Consider the following 27,433-nt stretch of genomic DNA (forward strand, 5'->3'; position numbering starts at 1 on the left):
GGTATGGGCAGGGGAAAGGGTGGGGGGAGGTTATGTCCCCCTTTCCAGGTACCAGTACAGTCTGCTTTCCAAAAGCTGTTCAAGATCTTAACATGACCACCAGGTAGGATAACTTGAGTGACATTTCTGCCAGATTGACTTTCAGCTTCCAACAAGAGCTTTAGCTGCTTGAGTACATTTCCATCTCTAATCTCCAAAAACCATCCCCTTCAACCAAAATACCTTGTATTATTTGGTCCTGAAGATTCTGAAACCCAGACTCCCTAAGCATATGTTTTCCTTAAATGGGGATGCCCCTTCTAAAATTCAGAATCCTTTAAATTTAGCTGAAGGTCAGAGAGCTTGTTTGGTAATGATAAATAAATGCTTCTTGGCAGAATTATTTCTCTCTCAGCTCCTGGGGTTTTTGTAGCTCAATACTTTGAAGCTTGTAGTAGAATTGATTGTAGTAGAAAGACTGTATAACGTTCATTTCTCAATTTAGGATTTGTTCTGTACTCTTGGCACATGTAGTTAATAACAAATAAAACATCACTACTTATTTGTGGAAATGCATATTTGTGTCACTGATTACTTCAGTGACTTATATAAAATCCTTTGTATTTAACTCACTTTCAGAGAGGACTTCAAGTTCAGTGTTAAAGGTGAGGTAAAAAATTTTACCGAAGGAGGGAAATCCTGGGGTATCAGGAACAAGTATTGCAGTAGTAACTCTGTTGAGACCTGAATTGACTCTGAAGCCCCATCAACCTTATGAGTTTCAAGAATAGGATAAGGCAAAGATAGAGTTCCACTTCACTTATTCCATATAGTGCCTTCCCTCCTTGGCCACGGACTATACCTTACCCGGCTTTCACTCATATTATTGACTGGGATGGAAAACAGGCAAGAAGGAGAGTGTGATGATATAAATCCATTACTCCAAAAACAATTTAAGCAACGTATCTAACCTAATGGGTCACTAGAGACATCAAAAGGTCATTAACGAGAGATTGGTTCAAGATGGCGGAGTAGAAGGACGTGCTCTCACGCCCTCTTGCGAGAGCACCAGAATCACAACTAATTGCTGAACAATCATTGACAGGAAGACACGGGAACTCACCAAAAAAGATACCCCACATCCAGAGACAAAGGAGAAGAGTGGAGATAGGCAGCCTTTCAAAAAAAGAATTCAGAATAATGATAGTGAAGATGATTCAGGACCTCAGAAAAAGAATGGAGGCAAAGATCGAGAAGATGCAAGAAATGTTTAACAAAGACCGAGAGGGCTTCCCTGGTGGCACAGTGGTTGAGAATCCGCCCGCCAATTCACGGGACACGGGTTCGTGCCCCGGTGTGGGAGGATCCCACATGCCGCGTAGCAGCTGGGCCCATGAGCCATGGCCGCTGAGCCTGTGCATCCGGAGTCTGTGCTCCGCAACAGGAGAGGCCACAGTGGTGAGAGGCCTGCATACCGCAAAACAAAAACAAAAACAAAGACCGAGAAGAATTAAAGAACAAACAAACAGAGATGAACAATACAATAACTGAAATGAAAACTACACTAGAAGGAATCAATAGCAGAATAACTGAGGCAGAAGAACGGATAAGTGACCTGGAAGACAGAATGGTGGAATTCACTGCTGCGGAACAGAATAAAGAATGAAAAGAAATGAAGAAGATGAAAAGACAGCCTTCAGAATGGGAGAAAATATTTGCAAATGAATCAATGGACAAAGGATTAATCCCTGAGGTATATAAACAGCTCTTGCAGCTCAATATTAAAAAAACAAACAACACAATCCAAAAATAGGCAGAAAACCCTAATAGACATTTCTCCAAAGAAGACATACAGGTGGCCAAGAAGCAAATGAAAAGCTGCTCAACATCACTAATTATTAGAGAAATGCAAATCAAAACTACAATGAGGTGTCACCTCACACCAGTTAGAATGGGCAGCATCAGAAAATCTACAAACAAAAAATGCTGGAGAGGGCATGGAGAAAAGGAAACCCTCCTGAAATGTTAGTGGGATTGTAAATTGATACAGCCACTATGGAGAACAGTATGGAGGTCCCTTAAAAAACGAAAAACAGAATTACCATATGATCCAGCAATCCTGCTTCTGGGCATATACCCAGAGAAAACCATAATTCAGAAAGACACATGCACCCCGATGTTCATTGCAGCACTATTTACAATAGCCAGGTCATGGAAGCAATCAGAATTCAATAAATAAATTAAAAGTCATAAACATTACTTCCTGCCAATTCTTCCTCTTTAGAATAATCTTAACCTCAACCCAAAGGGTAATACAGACTAACTGATGAGGGGAACATTAAAAGTTTCTCTGAAAAGTACCTACTGTTTCTTTTAGAAAAGGGACTCTAGAGCTGTTGGGTAGAATAACAATAACATTTTTTAAAAGTGTTCACCCGCTAGTGGTAATGCTGTTTTTTTCTCCCAGGCCTCATCGTCTTGGGCAGTTTTTGTAAGGACTCTGTCAGTCTGCTTTAAATTGGGGTCCTACAACTACTGAGTTGTGTTTGTCCCCACATTGGGAGAAAGTGTGGTAGGGCGGGTGGAGGAGGAAGAATTTCTCCTCTGTCTTCTTATTATCTCCAGCTGGGCCTAAGAATTAAACTGACATAAGACAGATAAACAGGAGAAAAGCATAAGCACTTTGTTAAATTTTACATGTACGTGGGAGTCCTCACAAAAGAATGAAGACCCAAAGAAACAGAGTTGAAGTGGACAAAGAAGTAAATTATGAAAGCGTGACAAGACAGAGGGGCTTGAGCTAGGGAAGTTAATGGTGGGAAAGTAACTAGGAAGGTACTGGCTAGTTTAACAAGGCTTATTTGTACAGATTTTTCTTGATCTCGACTCCCAGTCTCTGGTGATAATGAAGTTTGCTTTCCTTCTGTTATAGGGAGGACATCTTCCCAATGGGGGTTTTATCTTGCTTTCAGGAAGATAAAGGGGAGGTGAGAGTGCCCTTCTTATACCTACTGTTTGTCGAGTGCCTTAGCTCAAAATAATCCTTATGCCAAAGTGGCATTCTGGGGGGATGGCATATTCTGCCATCCTTCAGGGACATTGTTTACCATTAAGTATTCACCTGGCCCCCTGAGACTTAAGAACAGTTCCTGCTCTGCCCTGTGTTCCACTTTTTATCTGCTTAGCGAAATGGAGAAACATGGCTTCTTTTTTGTTCTGTTTTGCCTTTTAAGCTACTGCTTCCTCATCTACAAATGGGGATAATAATAGTTTATGTCTGGTAGAATTGTGAGCATTAAATGAAATGGGGCAAATAAAGTGATGTACTTAGAACGGGCTCAGTAAATATTATTGTGGGTGAGGAAAAATAATTTTCCCTTTACCCTTCTAGGTTCTTGGCTGAGACACCCGTTATAAAAAGATTAATGGGAGAGAAACAACCAGAACTTTAATAACATGTGTGCCTCCTGTACACGTGGGAGATACCCTGGAAAAACAGCGTGACTCCAAAATGGCCCAAGCCACTACCTTAAATACGATTTCCAGCTAAAGATAAAACACTACTGGGGTGGGGTGAGGTGGGGGGAGTCATTTATGGGCGTTTATCAGGAAAAGCACAGTAAAGAAGGGTAAGGTGGTTATGCAGTTTTAAGTGGTTGCTTTCTGCATTGATAAGAGTTTCTAGAGATTTTGAGCCCTCCTCTTCCTGGTACTGGAGGAAGACCCCCTTACAAATGGAGATTTCTCTTCTAAATATGTCTCTTACGAAAGGGTGACTTCTCAGTTTCCAGAGCTTCACCTGTGTCTGCTGTTTCATAAAAATAACCTGTTCAAAATAATATGTCAAAGAGGCATATTTTGGGATGATATATTTCGTTCCCCTTCATTATCTAAAACAGATAAAATGCGTTGCTGCTTTAGCTGCTCTCCTCCTTGTAGTTTGAAACGTTTGTTTAGAAGTAACCCAAATCAAGATAATCTGTTTTTAAGAATCGTCAAGAAAAAAAGAAGTCTTGGCTTGCATTGAAGACAATCTGAATTCTCCTGCAGCCAGAGTTGGCAGGGTTAAAGCGCTCCAGCCGAGAGGCCGTGCTGTTACCTTCCGGCAGCCCCATATGCAGATGCTGTTATATTAATTACAAAAGAAAACCTGATTAACTCGAAAGTCCTTTAACTGTCCGTGAGGCAGCTGCTCAAATCTGAAACAGATTTTCTTCCTCCCTCCTACCTTCAGTCTACAGTTTTTAATCTCTTCTTAAGAAAACTGCTAAAACTGCCTGGTAGGTCCTCAGAGCCCCTGGCTAATTCAGTCAGCTTTTGATCTGCCCTTATAGTAGTCCAGGAAGAGCTCGAGTAATTAAATTCACGTACAGTTTAAAATAAAAACAATCAGACCAACTGCCCATCCCCCTCAGTTATTTTTCTTTCAACAGTTAAAACCTGATGGAATCCTGGAATTTCAGAACTGGAAGGGGTGTTAAAGATGATCTAATCCAAGTCCCTTAGTTCACCGATGAGAAATCCAAGGCTGAGAGAAGCAAGTAGATTGCCAGTAAGTGGTGAAGCCCGGGATCAGAGCGTCTGCCCTCGGCTGGTGCTCTGCCCACTCCCTCGCTGCCCTCCTCCCTCACCAACGCATTTGCCGAGAGTAGCAAGGAGTGAAACGATCTCGTTTCAGCTTCATTTCTCTCCATGCTCTTGTTCAAATCTTGTAGACACGTTGAAGAGCAATGAAAAAGCTAAAGATTGGTGGGAGAAGCAAAAGCCTTGGATAATGACGTTTTGAAAAACAGATGGCGATATCCATTTTGAAGACCTTTTCTCAGTCCAGTGGGTTGCATGCAGAACGCTAGCAGAGTGCGTGGAAACGAAAATTAGAACTGGTTTCGCTGTCAGCCCCCTCTCCCATTGCACTGGCCTATGGTTGTTAGACTCTAGCGGGTTTATTTATAAGTGACTATTTTTGTCACTACAGAGATGGGGGTGTGATAATTTGGACCAGATGAGTAATGGGGTATGTCCGCTGTGGTTTTGGCCAACGCAGCATGGTTTACTGGCTTTCCTATAGTTGACCCTGAGGTCTCAGAGGTGTTAAGATCTCTCCCTCTGGTCCTGAAAAATGGTTAGTTGGTTTTTGTTCTCAGTTACCTGCTCTCCCAGCAGCACCAGTCACAAAACTCATTTAAGCTTATTTTTATTATGGTTTTTATTTAGACTTATTTTTATAACTTTTGTTATAGGAGTTTGGACACCCGTCTGAGATCTGAGGAAGACTGGGAAAAGAGAAAGAACAGGAAGGGTAGATAAGAGTGAATCTAACTGGACTTCTCACTGCTCAGGCTGGGACTGTGGTCTGCAGGTGAATGGGGAGGTACTATTCTGTTGTCCACCTCTACTCTCCATGTTGAGATGAAGGAGGTTTTTAGGAATGACAGTTGCTCCTATGCTATTCATGGTACCGGACTGTTCATCATGCTACTGGACTTTTCTGAGTACTTAGTAGAACCACTTCTGGCTTTCTGTAGACAATTCTCCATGGTAAATGGATTCTTACACAAAGCAAGAAAGCGTATAACAAAGCACTAACTATTTTTTAGTCATTGTGTTGGGTGTTGAAGATACAGAGGGAAATATGATGGTTCTTCCTGCTTTTGGTAATTATAAACATACAACTAGAATAGTCTGTATAGGGGAGCAAAATTTGCCATCTCAAAATGTGTCTCTGTGGTATGAAGATTACTTTAGGCTTCGTTGTTTTAAAGAAACAAAAGGCTCAGGAAGAGCTTTTATCTCCTCTGCCTTAACTGCCTAAAAGAATTTAGATAGAGGGTCTATCCTAGAAAGAGAGCTATCACCAGGGCTAGCTACAGTGTAATATGAACCAGGTGTAGTAGTCAGGGGAGGAACCTAGCAAGGCCTGTTTGGTCAAAGTCCTCTCTATGTCCCATTGTTTCTGGATGACCCAGCAAACATTTTACCAAACATTTACTCTTCATTCTTACTGTGGATTGCCTTGTTTCCCTTTGAAGACTGAGCCCCCTACCCCCTCTCCTTAGTCCAGGATGACATATGTATCTCATTTAACCCGTCTTTGGAATCGCATGTTCGGATTCCCCATGTGTACCTAATGAAATTTCATTTTCTCCTGGTAATCTGTCTCATGTCAATTTAATTCTTAGACCCAGCCAGAGGAAACTAAAAGGGTAGAGGAAAATTGTTTTTCCTCCCTGACAACTGTGGTAAGTGTTGTTTAGTTGTCAATAAGATATGAAGGGACTCAGGACTCACTACTTGCTAAGTGGTAGCACAGCAATTGGCTGTGTCCCCTTGCTTTTAGATTGTATCAGTGGGTCAAAAATTAGACCAGTGGTCTGGTGTTTTACTCTCGAGCTTAGTAGATACCTTGCACAGAATTGGGCACTCAGTTAACACTTTGCTTTCTCATCTCTGTCCCAGGAGAACAGATTTCCTGTTTCAGTGTCTCGTATTACTGGTTTACATGTGCTGGCCAGGTGATGTACTTATAGGCCGATGTGAAAGGAAGGGCTTAATGAAATTCATAAAGGGGGCTGGGTGAAAGCCAACTTCCTTAAATCTTTTGGTGGTGCCATTTGTGGGAGAGAAAAAGATTTGAGGATTTGAAATACTGAGTTTGAAGCAGGATAGGTAGAGTCTGAAGTAGGACAACCTCTTAAATGAATCAGGTCTCTCTTGCTTCAATTACATAAACGAAATGAATAGCTCATGGTTAAGTGACTAAAGCAAATACTGTTTCACTTGGTGCCACCTGAAATTTCAATTAAGATGTATGTATTTGGCTCGGAGATTGGACTTCTAACAGCCTAAGAACTGTGTGTCTGTGCCTTTCTGGACAAACACAAAGTTGCCTGAATCTTAGACTTGGGCAGGCACTGGCACTGAACAAGCTGGGGAGTGATCGAGTTCAGAATATGAGAGTTCTAGTCAACTAATTTCTGGTTCTTTTTCCCAAATAGATGTTCTCATACTTTAGGAAGACTTTTGTTTTCTCTCTTTTTTAAAAAAAAAATTAATTTATTTTTTATTTTCATTTATTTATTTTTGGCTGCATTGGGTCTTCGTTGCTGCATGTGGGCTTTCTCTAGCTGCAGTTAGCGGGGGCTACTCTTCATTGTGGCGCACGGGCTTCTCATTGTGGTGGCTTCTCTTGTTGCGGAGCATGGGCTCTACGCACGTGGGCTTCAGTAGTTGTGGCACGCAGGCTCAGTAGTTGTGGCTCACGGGCTCTAGAGCACAGGCTCAGTAGTTGTGGCGCACGGGGTTAGTTGCTCTGAGGCATGTGGGATCTTCCCAGACCAGGGCTCGAACTCGTGTCACCTGCATTGGCAGGCAGATTCTTAATCACTGTGCCATCAGGGAAGTCCCTTGTTTTCTCTTGAGTATTATTTGATCTGTTTAGATGAGTATGGTGTCCTGAAAGGATATTTCTGAGATGGATCACATCTCTTCCTAGATTTGCCTGGATTTTATCCTAACAGGTAGTTCTTTCCCTTTGTCTTATTCAGGGTCTCATCCTCCATAAACTGAAAGAATGTGATTTGATTAGGAGATATTGATCTTAATTGAGCACCCAATGTTTTAAGAAAACAGATGACTTGGCAGCTGGGATGCTGTCACCAGCCATCAGTGAAATGAACCAGAAAAGATTCTAGAGCTTATACACACCTGAATAACATTTTATTTCAATACATGCGTACTTAAAGACTGGCTGATACATTTAGTTATAAAATATGTTATAAGTGAGGAAAATAAGCTAAAACTGCATGTGGTAGAGTCATTTTAAAGGGCCTTTGTATGTTCAAGTATTAGGTCTTGTGTCACAAGGAAGGTTTTCATTTTGACATATTCGGTTCTTGGATTCACATCCCAGTTAGTGTAGTCTTTTCTGGCTTTGTCAATTTAATGATCTTGTACTTGAGTCCTTGTAAACTCCTTAGGCTGTCCCTCCACTGGTTGAAAAATGAGAGGGGAGGGTAGATCAGGTCACTGCCACCTTTCTGGATAGAAACAACTGTTCTGGGAATGAGCCAGAGAGGGGAATCCTGTTTGATATTTGAGGAACCTTTTCTGACTGGGATGTTTTCCTGGTACCTCCTTCAGCCAAGAGCTTCCTAGAAATTTCTTTTCTAGGAGCCTGACATCCTAATGGGATCTCCCTGGAAGTCTCTCCCTACCCCTCCTCACTCTTCTCTCTGTACTCCTTTCTCCTTCTCCACCCTCCCCTTCCCCAACCAGGCCAGCTGAGCTGCATTTCCTTCCCACCTAAGGAAGAGAAGTACCTCCAGCAGATTGTGGACTGCCTCCCCTGCATCTTGATCCTCGGCCAGGACTGTAATGTCAAGTGCCAGCTGTTGAACCTGCTCTTGGGGGTGCAGGTGCTTCCCACCACCAAGCTGGGCAGTGAGGAGAACTGTAAGCTTCGGCGCCTCCGCTTCACCTATGGGACTCAGACTCGGGTCAGCCTGGCACTCCCTGGCCAGTATGAACTAGTGCACACGCTGGTTGCTCACCAGGGCAACTGGGACACCATCCCTGAGGAGGACCTGGAGGTCCAAGAGGACAGTGAGAATGCTGCCCATGTTTTAGCCGAACTGGAGGTGACGATGCACCATGCTCTCTTACAGGTACCAAACTCATACTTATATAGTTGCACAGATACATACCAGCTTTCCTTGTATTTGAGCTTTCTCAGAAAATAATTTGGCAATATGTACTCTGGGCTCTGAGCATCAGCTGATGCTCAGAGTCAAAGGAACATGATCTCGGAAGTTGAAAACCAGACAAGGCTGTAGCAGTGCCCATCGCTGCCTCTACTACCATGCTGCAAGGCCCTGGGCAATTTGCTTAATTCCTGTCTAAAATTGAAGGAATGTGTTAGTTGCATCTCAACTGTGCTTTGACAGAATTAGGATCAGGGTTAGAAATCCTTTTTTCATTTCTTAGCAGGAAGGTGTCGCTAGAATTGTCTCTAGCCATCCCTTTCTGAAAGGTGCAGATAAGATGGTTAATGTTCTTACTTGAGTTGAGAACAAGTGAAGAACTTTTGAAGTTTTCCTTAGACCTGCCATTATTTACTAAGTGAGACAGATCATGTCTCCTACTTTCTAAGGGACTTCAGAACTTGAGGACAGGTCTGGCTCAATGTAAGGAGATATGGAGATCCCGTCATCTGAAGAATATCTTTGCTTTTCTCAAAGATATTCTTCCAACTCCCAAACAGAACATAGGTCTTGCGGCATCTCCTAAAAGATCATATTGTCTATCTGGTATTCAGATCTCCATTTAGGAAGGACTCGTCTCTGTATAGCTAGGACTGGGCTACTGTATAGCTAGGACTGGGCTCTTTGATTAGGCCAAATGGGGATGAGCAGAGGATGTGACTATGTTGGCGGTCAGGAGAATGGGGGGGATGGGCAGGGAAGGTGACTATGTCAGGGATCAGGAGCTGGTAGGAATAAAAGAATGCAGATGTGCTCAAAACAGAGCATCCATCACCTTGGTTAGCTGTGCCAGGAAGAAAGGGCTAGTTTGGCAGGACTAGGAGAACGGTTTCTTCTTCTCTTCACCTACCCCTGTTCTAGAAGGCTTGATCTCAGTCAGTGAGTGAGTCCTTTGGTTGTGGCCTCGGCCTATGATCCTCTAGAAGTAGAAACTGTCATCTCATTTCCTTCCAGAGTCCAGATTTCTTTTATCTTGATAAATGCTAGAGGGGGCTATGTATACCAGCCAGCATTTCCTCTCAGCTCAGTTTCAGTGGTGGCTTTCCTCTGTGTTCAGACTGGGAGCGTGCACTGCTTATCTCCAGGACGATGTTAGAGTTCTTGGATAACTCTGACAGTGATCTTTGTTTATTGATTGAGCCTGCTCAGTTGACCCACAAACTTCTTCACAATTCATAAGTATTTGATCCATACATAATCTGTATAGTATTCTGCTCTGGTCTAGTTCCTTCAGTGTCCAATAGCTAGGTGGTTTTCAAACTTTTTTAGATTTTAATTCACTCTAAGAAATAACATTTTATTATCAGGACCCAGTACATATATACACACATACATTTGAAATAAAGTTTCATAAGACAATACTTTTACTTCTTGCAAAACACACTGATATTTTCTTCTCTATTCTGTTTGACTTCTTTTTTAAAAAAATGATGGTAGCAGCCCACTAAATTGATGATCTGACTTAATGTATTGTGACCTGCAACTTAAAAAACACTGTTAAATAGCTGAAATGACTGCTATTGGTTGGGTGGTGATTTTTCCTGTTCTTGCCTTTTGTAAAGTCTTGGAATGTGAACAAAGCCATCTGCAGGACAGGCACATTATCTGATTGATTTTTCTGTGTCCCTTCACTTTAGTGGTTTTAATTTTTAATGCTCATTTACTTTGGTCCCATGAATTGAGGCGATAAAGTAAAGTCACAGAAAAGAAAGTGAGAGCCATTTCCCAAGTGCATACCTGAGCACGTATCTTACTGGTGAGAGTTCCCATCGCTGCTCCAGGTATATGTAGTAAGTAAGCACTCAAACTGAGTTAACAGTTGAGGAGGCTACTTGGCTGGGAGGGAAGTTGAGACCCCTAATTAACTTTCTGTCTGCACAGTTGAAATATATATTCTCTTTCTTGAGAAATAGTCTTCTCTTTTCTTGTGGAATTCTCCAGCCTCTCATTGTTCTGTTTCACGTGGTTTGTGAGGCTTCCTTAGCTAGTGTTTCTCCGGATCTGCTTTATTCTCCACTGGTTTTGATGTGGAAACAGCATTTCTAACTTTAGAATCCCTTGATGCTGAGCCTCAGAGGGGCCTTAGCAGCCTTTGGGGCCCTCAGGCCCTGCTCAGTCACTGTAGTCAGGCTCCTGTCTCCATTTAGTGTATCAGGGATGCTCAGCTTACTGCTGGGAGCATTTCCTAACTACCTTGAAGATTCTTTGTGCCATTGAGAAAGATTTTTTTTTTTTAGCTCCAGTTATATTAGCTCTAAACAGCCAGGGCTGTGGCCAGGGAGTTAGCTCTAAACAGCCCTTCCATTTGGTTTGTAAAGGGAGTGGTAAAGAAAGGAAACATTTAGCTAAAGGAAACCAAGATTGAAATAGGGGAAGTGAGATGTTCATTTTTAACTGTCAAATTATTAAAACAGAATTTCCCCTTACCCTCTTATACAATGGTCATTCTTCTAATACGTTACTTTAAAGGCCTCATAAATTAGCCGTTTTCAGTTTGTTCTGGAATAGGCCAACTCACATGGTACCCGCATGGAATACCACAGTATTCCCGGCTTTTTAGCTCTGGGTCCCCTGAGATTCTCAGTTCATAATTCAATAATAGAGGAATACTATCAAGCTGTTAGTTTCTGAAACCTCATTTAGTGTTAAAACATAGTCATTTTCCAGTTGGCAACACATTTTGCCATTCACCATATTCACTAGTTCTGTCTTCATTTACATACTTCCCCTTCCTAACCTTCACCCCCTTTCTGGTACATACAGCACCTCCTTTTCTTTTTTGTTCCTTTTACAAGTCCAGTGGAACACAGCTGTCTGCCTTAGAGTTGCCTCAATCTGATGCGTGAGTGTGTATGTTTTTCCCTATGAACACCTCTAAGAAAAGGAATAAAAAGAAGCAGAGATGATTAAACTTCCTCAGCCTAAGATGGGATTCCTGCAGCCTAGCAGTGGCATTTCATTTTCTGTGGCAGTTTCATAGCTCTCAGTTTTCTGCTCTAATCATAGCCTGTTTATCCCTACCAGGTGTTTTCTGGCCCTCTGGACAAATGTACATGTCACCTGGCAGCCAGGCTGCCACACACTGTCATGGTTACTGGCTCATGGTGATGTCTGGTAGGGTGTATTTCAGGGAACTAAAGTAGACTAATGTTTCCAGGAAAGGTCTAATAACTTGCAAATAAACTTTTTTTTTTTTACTACTTTGAACTCTTAACCATTTGGAGTAGTAAAATTTTCTCTTTATAACCCTCAGTCAGTAGCCATCAATGGAAATAATCTGTTTGTAATTTCATACAGACATTGATATTTTTATTTTTTAATTTTTAAAAATTAAAATTTTTTAATTTGATTTATAATTTTTTAGTTATTTACAGTGTTGTACAGCAAAGTGATTCAGTCATATATGTATATTTTTTCAAATTCTTTTCCATTATGGTTTACTACAGGATATTGAATATAGTTCTCTGTGCTATACAGTAGGAGCTTGTTATTTATCTGTGTTATATATAGTTGTTTGTATCTGCTAATCCCAAACTCCTAATTTATACCCCCCCCCACCCTCTTTCCCCCTTGGTGACCAGAAATTTGTTTTCTTTGTCTGTGAGTCTGTTTATGTTTCATAAATAAGTTCATCTGTGTCATATTTTAGATTCTACATGTAAGTGATATCATATGGTATTTATTTTTCTTACTTCACTTAGTATGATAATCTCTAGGTCCATCTGTGTTGCTGCAAATGGCATTATTTAGTTCTTTTTTATGGCTGAGTAGTAGTCCCTTGTGTATATATACCACATGTTCTTTATTCATCTGTCGATGGACACTTAGGTTGCTTCCATGTCTTGGCTATTGTAATTAGTGCTGCTATGAACATTGGGGTGCATGTATCTTTTCAAATTATAGTTTTCTTTGGATATATGCCCAGGAGTGGGATTGCTGGATCATATGGCAACTCTCTTTTCAGTTTTTTAAGGAACCTCCATACTGTTCTCCATAGTGGCTGTACTAATTTACATTCCCACCAACAGTGTAGGAGGGTTCTTTTTTTTCCACACTCTCTCCAGCATTTGTTATTTGTGGACTTTTTAATGATGGCCATTCTGACTGGTATGAGGTGGTACCTCATTACAGTTTTGTTTTGCTGTTGTGATCTATTTTATTCATTTATTTTTAAAAATTTTTATTGGAGTATAGTTGATTTACAATGTTGTGTTACTTTCAGGTGTACAGCAAAGTGAATCAGTTATACATATATATCTCCACTCTTTTTTAGATTCTTTTCCCATATAGGTCATTACAGAGTATTGAGTAGAGTTCCCTGTGCTATATAGTAGGTCCTTATTAGTTATCTATTTTATATATAGTAGTGTATATATGTCAATCCCAGTCTCCCAACTTATCTCTCCCCCCTTTTTCCCCCACTGGTAACTATAAGTTTGTTTTCTATATCTGTGACTCTATTTCTGTTTTGTAAATAAGTTCAATTGTACCATTTTTTTAGATTCCACATATAAGTGATATCATGTGATACTTGTCTTTCTCTGTCTGACTTACTTCACTCAGTATGACAATCTCTAGGACTATCCATGTTGCTGCAAATGGCATTATTTTGTTCTTTTTTATGGCCGAGTAATATTCCATTATATATATGTTCCATATCTTCTTTATCCATTCCTCTGTTGCCTCCTTATAGTTTTGATTTGCATTTCTCTAATAATTAGTGATGTTGAGCATCTTTTCATCTGCCTATTGGCCATCTGTATGTCTTCTTTGGAAAAATATCTATTTAGATTTTCTGCCTTTTTTTTTTTGCGGTACGCAGGCCTCTCACTGTTGTGGCCTCTCCCGTTGCGGAGCACAGGCTCCAGACGCGTAGGCTCAGCGGCCATGGCTCATGGGCCCAGCCGCTCCGCGGCATGTGGGATCTTCCCGGACCAGGGCATGAACCCGTGTCCCCTGCATCAGCAGGTGGACTCTCAACCACTGCACCACCAGGGAAGCCCTCTGCCCATTTTTTGATTGGGTTGTTTGTTTTTTTGTTATTGAGTTATACAAGCTGTCTGTATATTTTGGAAATTAAGCCCTTGTCAGTCACATCATTCGCAAATATTTTCTCTCAGTCCGTAGGTTGTCTTTCCATTTTGTTTATCCTTTCCTTTGGTGTGCAAAATCTTATAAGTTTGATTAGGTCCCATTTGTTTATTTTTGCTTTTATTTCTATTGCCTTGGGTGACTGACCTACCAGCTTTCCCAACACTACTTGCTGAAGAGACTGTCTTTTCTCCATTGTATACTCTTGCCTCCTTTGTCAGAAATTAATTGCCCGTAGGTGTGTGGGTTTATTTCTGGGCTCTCTATTCTGTTCTGTTGATCCATACAGACATTGTTAGTTTTAATTTATCAGCAGTTAATACTTTCATAACCCCAAATCAAAGTATCTTACTAAAAATCACAAATTTATGCAACATTTTAACCCCCAAATTTACTAAACATTGTTTGTGGCTAGAAAACTAGCTTCTCTCAATTTTTGTCTAGTTTTTAGTATTTGTTTTGGTGCCTTATGAAACTAAATTTATGCGTTGCTTACTTTTAGTTAGATACCGTGTCTTCTCTTGAATGTATCTAGATTGAAAGTTAACAGTTGACTGGTAAAAAGTTGGAAAGAAGCTTGGGTGACTATCTTCAAGGTAAGCAGATACTTTTGGGAGGAAAGAGTGATGGAATTAGGTCAAAGATGGCCATTTCTAAGGGAAAAGAAACAAAGTTGGGGTAATATGTATAAGAGAAATAATGCTATTCTAGAAACATAATTAAAGAAACCCTGATTTTATGGGGCAAAAAGAAAGGGGAACTAAAGTGATGTGTTAAAAAAGGATATGGGAAGTTCAGGCAAATGCTAAATTATAAGTTCCTTCTAGGCAGTAATTCTATGTTCTTTGAATTTAGCATCGCTCTTGCCTTTCCCCTAACACACACTAACATACATAGTGAAATATAACCGATACATTGCTCTTTGCCAAGAAACCTGGTAATACTTTTAATAGGTTAATTTTACCTATTAAGGATATATGTGGTTTAGAGGCAAGATTCTTTTTAAAATCCCTATGCTCACTGTAGTAGCCTTGATCCCTCTTAAAAAGAACAGCTTAAAGCTGAGGCTATATTTTCTCAATTCACCACCACTGATTCATTTTTGGCCTTCTAAGATTAGCTCTTTGGGGGAAAATCTGGCAAGAGATTATGGTCTTAGTCTTCCTCTCTTGTTTTCTCCCTTTTTAAAGGATCCTATCTACCTCTTTCCTGCACCAAATGGCATCCCTTTCTATTTTCACTATCTCAAAGATCTGTTTGTGTTTCCCTTTCGGTAATGGATGGTGGCGGTAGGGAATCCTCCCTGATTCAGAGATGCAAAGGTTGAAAGTACTGTCAGCAGGCAGAAATTCTGTTATTCGGGCAATTAAAAATATTTTCTTTTTGACTTCTTTTGCAGCATTGTTTCATAGCAGAGCAGGGCTTTTACTTATAGCCAGCGTATACTTTTTAATATAGACAGTAGGACTGTTAGGGTCCCTGAAATCATCTTGTCCATCCTTTATTCTTCTTTCAGAACTTTCCTAATACCAGCCCAGACAGTTCCTGACACGGTGGACCTTCAGTTACTGTTTAAACACTGTCTTTGTAGTTAAGTGGGCCTGGACTTACATCCTGGCTTGGTTACTTAACTAACTGTGTGACTGTGGTGCTGGGGTGTCCCCCATTTGTAAAATAGAAGTAGTAATCTGTATCTTTTAGGACTGGTGTGAGGCTTAAATAAGAGACTAAGTGTAAAGCATCTAGAACAGTGTCAGGCACTTAGCAAGTCTCCCTTTGAATGAATTAATCAGCGTCCTTGAGAAGAAGATTTCCTATTCTCTCAGTCACCTGTCCCTTCCCTGACAGCCATCCATGGTGGGACTCCTTCCTTTTGTCAAACTTAAGTCCTTCTGGTTCCAGCTTACTTAGAGTTATTCTGCTCTAGTGAGAAGCAAAGTTCTTCATAATTATTATGAAGTACTTTTATAATAAAATGAGAGATGTTATAAAAAGGTAAAAAATACAAAAGTTAAAGTTATAAAGTTAAAAGGTAAAGTTTCCCCTTCTTCCTTCTTCTCCATTCTACTATGGTCTCTCTTGATTGGGTCTAGTAAGTGATAAGAGAATAAAGCTTCACTTTCCTACTTTTATCTGTATATGTGGGTACCTGGATGTTTGAATATCCACAAGGTATTGAGTTGTCCAAAAAGTTTGTTTGGTTTTAAGTAAAAATAAAAGACACGTTTTTCATTTTCACCAAGAATTTTATGAAACAATGTAGTCCCTCCCCGAACGAACTTTTTGGCCAACCCAATAGCCCACACAGAGGCTGTTCAGTACATTCTTGTCAACTTGTCTGTTATCTCATTCATCACAGTATGAAATCAGATAGTTCTGATCCTTAAGGGCTTCATGCTTATGAGTTGAGACGCAGACCTAAAGCCTTTACTTTGGGGTGTTTGGGATTGTAAACATATTTCCACTTTTAGCATGATGGCCTCATGTTTTCTGTGGCTAGTTCAGGGCTTTGGTTGGGATTATGGTTTTTCCCAAGTCTTGTTATGGCCTCTGAGTTACCACTCCCTACTTTTTGCTAGGTAGGGAGATGAGCTTGTATCTGGTCTATGCTGACTGCTGGGGTGAAGCTCTGGGTTGACACAGCTGCTTGTGGCCTGTTATATTCTAGAAAGCAGCTCAGTCAGTTGCAGCTCCCCAAAGGAGAGTGTTTGTACCAAGAGTAAAGGGATTTTCTACAGTGTAACAAGAAGAGGGAGTATTTGCCTTTATATGTAATTGACATTTAAGAGTGATAGTTCAGGGAACTGTATAAAAATGAGGAAAAATCAATCCTGTGTAAAAACAGATGGGAAAAACCTCCCATTGCCCTGTGAGAGTGGGCATGGGAGGAGAATTGATAGTGACGATAGGTAGAATACAGAGACAGGGATTGGAGTCGAGGCTGTGTCAGTTGCTGGGCAAGGGCAGGACTCTTATATAGTTATGTACTTCTCTTCTGTGTGATGTAATGAGGCTTCAGAACTATAGGGAAAACAAAGATATTTATGACCTACCTGAGTACGTGATCATCTTCTGTTTGAACCATCAGTTAAGATAATCATCCTTAGCTATCACTGAGTTTCAGTAATGTGCCATGAGCCATAGAGTAAGGAGTCCTCACCAGTAAGAGCCAATATTCTTAGGAAGTGGTCAGGCTTCAGTGATTGAGCCATTTCTTCTTGGCACTTAAGGTAGTGTCATTTTACATAAAAAGCTTTTACATAAAAAACAAAACCAGAGAGGTAAATTCTGGTGTTTGCAGAGTAGCAATCTCTTTTCTATTACATTCTTTTAATCTTGCCAAGAAAATTGATGGTAATATATCAACTTATGTAGATTCGACAGATTTGTACAGATGTATTCTAAAAGAGAAATCTCTAGGAATTTGCTGTGACTCAAAATGGGAATTATGGCATACTCTCATGACTCCCTGGGATTCTTCTTCCTTGATTGAGTTAGGAGCAAAATGCTTACTCACTGCTTCATTCTTGGAGTAGATGCAAATAGCAGTTCCAGATAAATGTGTGGGATATGGGTTAAAAATAGAAAATTTTATATAGGATGATTGAAAGTGGTTTTGAGCAAGTAGTAAAGGCATCATTTATTCATCCAGTAATTGCACATTTATTTATTTATTTACTATTACTGTTTTTTTGGTCACGCCAAGTAGCAGGTGGGATCTTAGTTCCCCGACCAGGGATCGAACCCACACCCCCTGCAGTGGAAGCACAGAGTCTTAACCACTGGACCACCAGGGAAGTCCAACTGCACATTTATTTACTGCATGCTCATTAAGAGCCAGACACTGTTCTAAGTGCCAGGAAGGAACACAGCCTTCCATGAAACAGTCTGAGGTCAGTCTTCCCTCTCAGGTGGCCATAATAGGACCCAGAACAGGGCTCATCCTCTCTGTGAATTTTTTTCACTCCCTGTCTCCAGGAGACAGTGATGGCTTCCCTTTTTGTTTATAACCGTCAGGCATGAGTCATCCCTTTGCCGTGAGTATTGCAGAATCACATATCACATTCCAGTCTAATTTGTACTGCTGCCAGGGTCTCAGCCAGCAGCTCTTTTTGCCTGTCTTCCAACAGTCTTGGTAGTCAGAACAGTGAGACCGACTGCACAAGTTAATTAACTGGGGAACGGAGAAGAGAGAGCATGGTACTTGTTTTCTATCCATTTTTGTTTAGTACAAGATGTATTTAGGAGTAGACAACTTCTTTCTAGGTGCCAATGTACCAGGCAGTACCTACCATCAGAATTCATTTTGGGGGAATTTTAAAAAATTGAAGTATAGTTGATATATAATATTATATGTTACAGGTATAAAACATAGTGATTCATAATTTTTAAAGGTTGTATTCCATTATAGTTATTATAAAATATGGGCTATATTCCCTGTATTGTACAATATATCCATGTAGCTTATTTATTTTATACATAGTAGTTTGTACCTCATAACCCCTATCTTGCCCCTCGCTCCTTCCCTTTCCCCACTGGTAGCCACTAGTTTGTTCTCTGTATCTGTGAGTCTGTTTCTTTTTTGTTATAGTCACTAGTTTGTTTTATTTTTTGGATTGCACATGTAAGTGACATCATACAGTATTTGTCTTTCTCTGACAAATTTCACTTAGCATAATGCTGTCCAAGTCCATCCATGTTACTGCAAACGGCCAAATTTTATTCTTTTTATGGCTGAGTAGTATTCCACTGTGTGTGTGTGTGTGTGTGTGTGTGTGTGTGTGTGTGTGTGTGTGTGTGTATGCCATATCTTCTTTATCCGCTGAATCCATTTTTTAAAAAATGAATTGGCAACTATGAGCAAATAAAGTCAACTGTCCCTTACGAAGGATATTGGTTCTACAAATGGACGTGGCAGCTTTGGCTGATGGTTGTGTTACACACACAAAATGGTCCTTTGAGGAAAACCTGGAAGCTTATTTTAGAATTTTAAGAAAATCCATCAAATAAACAAGCCGACAAAATTCTTCCTGAAAACTTTCTAAACAACACTTAACTTAGGTTTTGAATATTTAGGCTTTCTTCCCTTAACATTTCTATAATAAGTTTGATTGATTTATACCTTTAAAAAGATATTTACTTAAGTCAGAAGCAATTTTTAAAATATTTTTAAAAACCACTGTCATCTGTAATTATCTTGTTATAAATTTTCAGTTCTTGGGATTCTCTTCTAGCCTATCTAATTATTATATGTCATGAAAGTTTTGGCACTTAGGCAATTGCATGTGGTACTCTAAACCCTAAAAGTTCTTACTTACCCACTTTTTGAATGTGCCTCATGAAGTGACTGATACTCCAGCAGTGTGACTCAGTGTAGTGAAGGGGCTTGTTTTGAATAGCAGGGTGAGTGTCACACTAGTCTTCCAATCAGAAAACATTCCATGCAATTCGAGGCACACATGAAACAGCAGATTTCTTCTTGGCCTAGGCTTGGGTAGAAAGCACGTGGATTTATACAGTGTTTACTCAAATTACAAATGCTGAGATGGTAAAAGCACTTTTAGCTTCAGGGAGTTCAAAGTGGCCAGCCAAATGAAAGTTCTGTGACCTACCTGAGAATAAAATTTATGAGTTCTTTGTTGAGGAAGAAGGTGAGACCTTTGTGCTTTGCTGGAAATAGGAGAGCGCTCTCTCTCTCTCTCTCTCTCTCTCTCTCTCTCTCTGTCTCTCTGTCCTTCAACACACACACACACACACACACACACACTACAAGAAACAATAGGCTGGCATTTCCCAGCCCTTTCTTCCTTATCTGGAGGAGATCAAAAAGGAAAAGATCCCACGTTTTGATTTTTAAAAATCTTTCATCAATGATACCTATTGCTCAAAAAAGGAATAAAAACAGAGTATTAGTCTGAAAGAAAATAAACAAATTGCATATCTTAGATTTCAAATAAAGTAAATTTGCAACATCTGATAACTGTTAAGGACACAGACTTGAGCAGATTTGTGTTGAGTTCTTTCATAACTCTTTAAAATGTACTAGAATTTTGCAAAGGATTGATTTTGAGTCTGCAGACTTTGGAGCTGGTGTGCCTGCAATGGTGATATAGGCACAAGTCTCCAGGTCAACACTTAGGTCAACACTTAATTTCAGAGATTTGGAGGAACCTATGCATGGATGGAAATACATGCTCTTAAGTGCTTCAAGATCCTTAGGAAAGAAGTAGAACAATAAAAAGAAACTACTAGCTAGGGAAAGGACCTGTGGAAAGTTGTTTCTAAACCAAAGATCATTCTTGAAACTCACTTCAGGCGTTGGGTTTATCAGTTATGATTGGATTCATCGTACATAACAATCAGAAAAGTAGGGGCTTGCTTAAGCAAGACAGAGGTTACTTTTTTTCCCTCACATAAAAGAAGTCTAAAGCTAGGCAGTTGAGGGCTGGTGTGGCAGCTCTGTAGTCATCAGAGATCCAAGCTCCCTATTTCTTTTTTTTTTTTTAATTAATTAATTTATTTATTTTTGGCTGCATTGGGTCCTCGTTGCTGCATGCAGGCTTTCCCCAGTTGCGGCTAGCGGGGGCCCCTCCTCGCTGTGGTGCATGGGCCTCTCATTGCAGTGGCCTTTCTTGTTGCGGAGCACAGGCTCTAGGTGCGCAGACCTCAGTAGCTGTGGCACGCGGGCTCAGTATTTGTGGCTCGTGGGCTCTAGAGCGCGGGCTCAGTAGTAGTGGTGCATGGGCTTAGTTGCTCCGCGGCATGTGGGATCTTCCTGGACCAGGGCTTGAACCCGTGTGCCCTGCATTGGCAGGCGGATTCCCAACCACTGCACCACAGAGAAGTCCCCCTATTTCGTTTTGCTTCATCATCCTCAAGGCTGGCTTCTACTCTCACGTTTGCCCAAGGACTGCAGGATGATCACTGCTGCTCTGTCTGTCACATCTGTGCTCCAAGCAAGAAGGGCAAGTCCAGAGGGTGTACTTACTAGTAGAATCAACCCTTTAAAGAGCTTTCCTGTTGCCCCACCTATTATTGGCCACCCCTGTCTATAAAAGACATTGCCTTCCCAATAATGCAGAGGTTAAATATTGGATAGGCAAATCTTAATCTCTGCCAGACCAAGTGAACATGAGCGTAAAGGTATTACTAAGACTTAGGTGGCTAAGACTTTGGGATGCCTGCCAACTCCTAGAATAGGGCGGTAATGTTTGGCAGATCTAGCCTTTAGTTTGCTGCTTGATTGAACAAAGTTAAGGACTTACTCTGTACTAGGCACTGGAGTTATAGTAGTGAACAAGATAGACATGGTCCCTGTCCTCAAAGAGTTTATGGGCTAATGGGAAAGAATTAGGTTTTAAATAAATACATTTTAAATGTGTTGAACATTAAGAAAAGGAGAAGTAGAGAGTGCTAGGGATCGTGTAATAGGAAAGACTCCCGAGGGGTATGACACGATGTATACATTGAGATTTAAAGGACCTTGGGAATTAGCCGTGTTAGAAAGATAGGGATGAGTTAGTCAGGTTAGAAAGAGGGGGAGGAATGTGCTAGGCAGATTCACTCCCAGTCTGTTAAGAGTTCTTTCTTCATCTACTATTTGTCTTATTTCTTCATCAGAGGGAATTAATGGGAGTTTCCAAAGCAACAAAAGGGACTAAATATTCTTTTTTATCTAAAATGGCTAAAAGAAAAAATGAAAATAAATAAAATGGCTAAAAGGACTGCCATCCTTTCTACTTATTTGTTTTTTCACTCTCTCTGGACGAGTGCCTGCCTGCATAGGCTGCACCAGGCAGTGTTGGTAACCAAGGAAGGAGGTGGACAAATGATTGGGGCATACCGAAGTTCAGTTGCCCCATCATAGATCTGGATTTTGGTCTCAGTGTGGGACTTTGGGGAGGCAAGGATTGGTTCTGACCCTGAAGTGCTGATATGACCCCCTTCCCCTTCTAGGAAGTGGACATTGTGGTAGCACCGTGCCAAGGCCTCCGGCCCACAGTGGATGTTCTGGGTGACTTGGTGAATGATTTCTTGCCTGTGATAACCTATGCACTCCACAAAGATGAACTCTCTGAAAGGGATGAGCAAGAGCTTCAGGAAATCCGAAAGTATTTCTCCTTTCCCGTATTCTTTTTCAAAATGCCGAAGCTGGGCTCGGAGATAATCAGCTCCTCCACCAGAAGAATGGAGAATGAAAGATCACCACTCCATCGCCAGCTAACTGACCTGGGCTATCTGAGCAGCAGTCACTGTAACTGTGGGAACCCCAGCCAGGACACCAAAGCTCAGAGCGTGTTGGTGGAGCAAAGTGAGAAGCTGAGACACTTGAACACATTTTCTCACCAGGTGCTACAGACTCACCTGGTGGACGCAGCCAAGGCCCTGAACCTGGTGCACTGCCGCTGCCTCGACATCTTTATTAACCAGGCCTTTGACATGCAGCGGGACCTGCAGATTACTCCCAAACGTCTAGAATATACACGAAAAAAGGAGAATGAGTTGTACGAATCACTGATGAATATTGCCAACCGAAAGCAGGAGGAAATGAAGGACATGATCGTTGAGACGCTTAACACCATGAAGGAGGAGCTTCTGGATGATGCTGCCAACATGGAGTTTAAAGGTAGGTCCTAGAGAACTTGGTAGGGCGCGGGGACTACAGCATCCTCTAACTCTTTTCCAGCTGGAAGTTGAGTACATTAATTCTGAAGCCCAAAGGAACCTCAGGATCACTCACCTACCCCGCTGTCATTAGCGGGAGCCCACCTTAAATCATTTAGCCAAGGTGGCCTCTCTTGTTCTGAGAGACCTTCCTGGAAGATTCCACCATCATTCCTTCCTAGGACTGTTAGTCCAGCTTTTGGTAGATTCATCCCAATAGTGCTCTTTAGTCTCCCGTTTATATCTGTATCCCCTTGGACTTGATAAAACTGGAGAAGAGCTGCTTGAAGAATGTCACTAAGTCATGCTTCAACCCTGGCTCCTTTGGCATGGCCCATGCTTCTTTGTCGGTTCTTTTTTGTGTGTCATGGTCTCATTTTCTTTTCAGGCTGCTCCTGAGACCTAACTCAGAAGGATTTCCCAGAGTAACGGTTTTAGCTTTTCTGGCGTTCCCATTCTTCATGAATGACTGTTAACAAAACTGGGCCAAATGCTTAGTCTGGTCTTTTGGTGTCTGAGGTTTAGATGCTACTGACTTTGTATACTGACTTCTGCATGAACATTAGCTCTACTACCTATTAATTAAAGTACGTGGTTTGCAAGTTACCCTTTAGGTTCTCAGTCATGGCTATGCATCCAAATAACCTGGGAGGCTTTTTGAAAATGTAGATGCTTGAGACCATTAAAGACCACTCCAGACCTGCTAATCAGCATTTCTGACATGGGACCTAGCAGCAGTTTTTTGTCTTTGTTTTTTTCTAAAACAACCTCCCTAGGTGGATTCTGCTTATTGCCATTTTCTAGATGAGGAAACTCAGGCTTAGACAGGTTAAGTACTTTGCTCAAGGTCACACAGCTGCTTAACAGTAGAGGCAGAATTTGAATCTAGACAGTCTGATTCCTGAGCCCATACTCTTTAATTTCCATGCTTTACTGCTTCTTAATCTGTTCCCAGTGACCGATGCTACCATCTTCCTGGGAACCAGCTTCAAAACCTCAGCATGGGGACTTCCCTGGCGGTCCAGTGGTTAAGACTCTGCACTTCCAATGCAGGGGGCACGGGTTTGATCCCTGGTCGGGGAGCTAAGATCCCACGTGCTGCGCGGCTCGGCCAAATAAAAAAAATAGAAACAAAAAAAATTTTTAAAGTAAAAAGTCTTAAACAAAAACCTCAGCATGGTCTTTAACTGTTTTCTTTCTCTTGTCCCCGTATCCAGTCAGTCGCCAAGTCCTGCTGAGTCTTCTTCCCTATTTCATATATACCTTTGCTTCTCTATTCCTTCCTCTTTAGTCTAACTGAACTGTTGTTACCTGACTCATCTCACTGACATCTTTCTCTCCTTTCCCCAGTTCATCTTTATTGGCTCTATTTCTACAGACTGAGTTAAGACTCCTTTAGCCTAGTATTCAAGATCTTCCAAAGCCTAACCCTTTCCAACTTTCTCAGTCTTATTTCCCACTATGCACCTTCCTGTAATTTCTTTTTTGGTTGGTTTCAACTGCTTCCTGTCCTCTGTATGCTTCCTTTATTTTATTTTATTTTATTTTTTGCTTATGCCCTGCCCTAAACCTGAATCTCTTTTATTTGTGAATTTTCAAATCCTACTTACCCTTCAAGACCTCTTCCAAATAACATTTTTCATGAAGTTGTCTTTAATTTTCTTAGCTAATAATGATTGCAGTTCATCTGAACTCCCATAGAATTTCATCTGGAACTGAAATTTCTGGTATATTTCACTTTTTATCTTATTATTATAGTTGTTTATGTTCCTCTATCTTCTAAAATCCTAGAAATGAAGAACAGGATCTGGGTCTTTATTCATTACTGTATCCCTTGCAGCAAACAACAGAGTCTGTGTATAGTATATCTTTGGAGAATGAATGAGTGTGTGAGTGATGGTATATGTTTGTCACACTTACAGATACAAAGGAAATATACTTTAGCAAGCATAGCATGCTTGATTTCTTATAGGTCTTTCTAAAGATGAACAAAGATACCTCTTTGGCGAATTCCCATTGTAGGGAGGAGTTGCTGAGAAGTGCTCACTTGCCGTGGAAATCCTAGGAAATCTTCTGAATGTTTAATTTAATTCAGTGCCTGAATAAAAGACACTGGAGCATCAATGCCAGCATCAGAGTAGACATGATAAAGGGTTGTCAGGGCAGGTAGGTTGAGCAGTCAGTGAAAACATTTGATTGTCTATCACGTACCAGGTATATCATGTTTGGTACCTGGGGCACAGTGGTTAGCTCAGATGTGGAGTAACTGGGAACAAGTACGTCAAATGTCTGGCTCTGTTAACTACATCGTGGACTTGTGATTCTACTTACCTAGTTGGCTACATCTTAGACAGGACTTACGTGCTGCTTCTTACCTTGTTCTAATACATTCTGGGTATCCTTGAGGCGATGACAAGTAGATTTAGAAGAGAGCTACCACATATCCTATGGAGCCAGATTTTTATTACTGATTTTTGTTTGTTTTAAAATAAAGGTAATGCATGCACACTAGGTATCATGACATACATACTTTATAAATTATTTATTTTTTGAAAAGATAGTACCTAAAAACATGGTATTTTACTCAAAGATAAAAAGATACTGTCTCCTAGTCATCTAGTTTTCCTCTATATGTTCTTCTGCCCTTGCTTTTTCACTTACCCCATATCTTAGAGATCTTTCCATAAATGTGCAGAGAAATTTGTCTTCTTCTAATGGATATACCTTAATTTATTTAACTGTTCCCCTACCGCTGGATATGTAGGCTGTTTCTTGCTTTCTTTTCTTTTTTTAATAAATTTATTTATTTTATTTATTTATTTTTGGCTGCATTGGGTCTTTGTTGCTGCGTGCAGGCTCTCTCTAGTTGCGGCGAGCGGGGTCCACTCTTCGTTGTGGTGCACGGGCCTCTCATTGTGGTGGCCTCTCCTGTGGCGGAGCATGGGCTCCAGGTGCACAGACCTCAGCAGTTGTAGCACAGGGGCTCAGTAGTTGTGGCTCGTGGGCTCCAGAGTGCAGGCTCAATAGTTGTGGCTCACAGGCCCAGCTGTTCCACAGCCATGTGGGATTGTCCCGGGCCAGGGCTCGAACCTGGGTCCCCTGCATTGGCAGGCGGATTCTTATCCACTGCGCCACCAGGGAAGCCCCTTTCTTCCTTCCTTCCTTCCTTTCCTTCCTCCCTTCCTTTCCTCCCTCCCTCCCTCCTTCTCTTCCTTCCTTCCTTCTTTCTCTTCTTTCCTCCCTTTCTTTCTTTCTTTCCTTTCCTTTCTTTTCTTTCTCTCTTTCTCTCTCAGAGTATACGGCATTGATCGTCATTGTGCATGCATGTATTTGAGACTTGTAAGGGTATATTTCTAGAAAAATAATGCCTAGAAGCAGAAACAGTAGTTGGGTCAAAGGGTGTATAGATTTCTTTTGTTTATTGGTTGGTTAGCTTAAATTTTTGATAGATATTGCCAGATTTCTTCCAAAGAGGTGGTACCAATATAAGTTTCTAACATTAGAGAGGGCCTTTTTAGGAGTGGAATTTTTATAGGTGATTTGTCTTCTCTAAGTTCTTCTGTCCTCTGGTTTGCAAAACAGACTTTTCTAATCCTGAGAGCTAGTAGCATAGTGGGGACAACATTCCAGTTTTACTTTTCATTTCTCTAGTAGTTGATTAAAATTGAATTCTTGACTCTTGGATTTTTCTCATTAATATGCTAGGAAGTGTGAATTATTGCAAAGATAAGAGGCTTTGGAATCCATGAGCTTTGGGTTCAAACGCTAGCTATATTACTTCCTAACTGTACCATCCCTTCCCAGTGCCCACTTTATTCTCTCTTTGAGGCTTTTTCCTGACATATAAAATATAACCAGTAATATACCCCTGACAGTGTTGTTGTTGGGATTAAATTAGATTACATATGAAAAACACTTACTGTGCATTTCAAATAGTCTGCAGTCAATAAATGTTTTTTCTCCTCTTCTATAAATGTGATATAAGAGCTGACAAAATCAATAGGTTCATTCTGTACACAGTCGCTCCTTCTCACAATTCTTAGATGCCTTAAGTAGTTGAGGATTGCATGGCCCATGGTCATACTGAGAGTCAGTTTTTCAACCATATGCGTTTAGTAGCTGTTGTTCGTGGTAGCTCCTTGGGTCTGACTTGGGAGCTGCCTTTATTCAGTGTGCCTGCCCCTTCCCCTCACAGTCAACTAGCTTTTTGCTCTGCCTCCATAGATGTCATTGTCCCTGAGAATGGAGAACCAGTGGGCACCAGAGAGATCAAATGCTGCATCCGACAGATCCAGGAACTCATCATCTCCCGGCTTAATCAAGCAGTGGCTAACAAGCTGATCAGCTCTGTGGATTACCTACGTGAGAGCTTCGTCGGAACGCTGGAACGGTGTCTGCAGAGCCTGGAGAAGTCTCAGGATGTCTCGGTTCACATCACCAGTAATTATCTCAAACAGGTACTCAAAGGGTAGTTAAGAGCGTGTCACAGATAACACATGAAACAGAATCCACCCACGAACCCAGCTTCAAGTTAGTCAAGAATTTCCCTTTCAATTTTTTGCCAGTCCAGTTTGAATTCTATTTTCTTTTCCTATCTCATGACCACTGTCCGTGGGAGGTGCTTGTGAACTGTCAAATTGCAGTTAAGTCAATGAGCAAGAAGATGAATATGAAGTAAAGGAGCCCAAATAGTCACCAGATAGATGATCAGCCTTCATTGACTCTGCACATACACTGAGGGGTAGATTTGGGAACCTTGAAACTGCACCATGTTCTTGAAATAAATATCATTTATTGCTTTTTTTTTTTTTTTGCGGTATGTGGGCCTCTCACTGCTGTGGCCTCTCCCGTTGCGGAGCACAGGCTCCGGACGTGCAGGCTCAGCGGCCATGGCTCACGGGCCCAGCTGCTCCGCGGCATGTGGGATCTTCCCACACCGG

General features: G+C 41.1%; 1 protein-coding gene across 2 annotated transcripts in view; it reads left to right on the forward strand.

Annotated features, from left to right (window-relative positions):
* Positions 1-27,433, forward strand: part of DSTYK (dual serine/threonine and tyrosine protein kinase) — a 50,811-nt gene that overhangs the window by 9,977 nt on the left and 13,401 nt on the right. For both annotated transcript variants that reach the window (XM_024751001.1, XM_024751002.1), the window contains 3 exons: positions 8,254-8,642; positions 21,786-22,455; positions 26,718-26,950. In XM_024751001.1, the coding sequence (XP_024606769.1) occupies positions 8,254-8,642; positions 21,786-22,455; positions 26,718-26,950 (1,292 nt within the window). The remainder of the gene's footprint in view (positions 1-8,253; positions 8,643-21,785; positions 22,456-26,717; positions 26,951-27,433) is intronic.

The sequence above is a fragment of the Neophocaena asiaeorientalis genome, unplaced genomic scaffold (assembly GCF_003031525.2).
Source record: "Neophocaena asiaeorientalis asiaeorientalis breed wild unplaced genomic scaffold, Neophocaena_asiaeorientalis_V1.1 scaffold67, whole genome shotgun sequence".
NCBI classification, from domain to species: domain Eukaryota; kingdom Metazoa; phylum Chordata; class Mammalia; order Artiodactyla; family Phocoenidae; genus Neophocaena; species Neophocaena asiaeorientalis.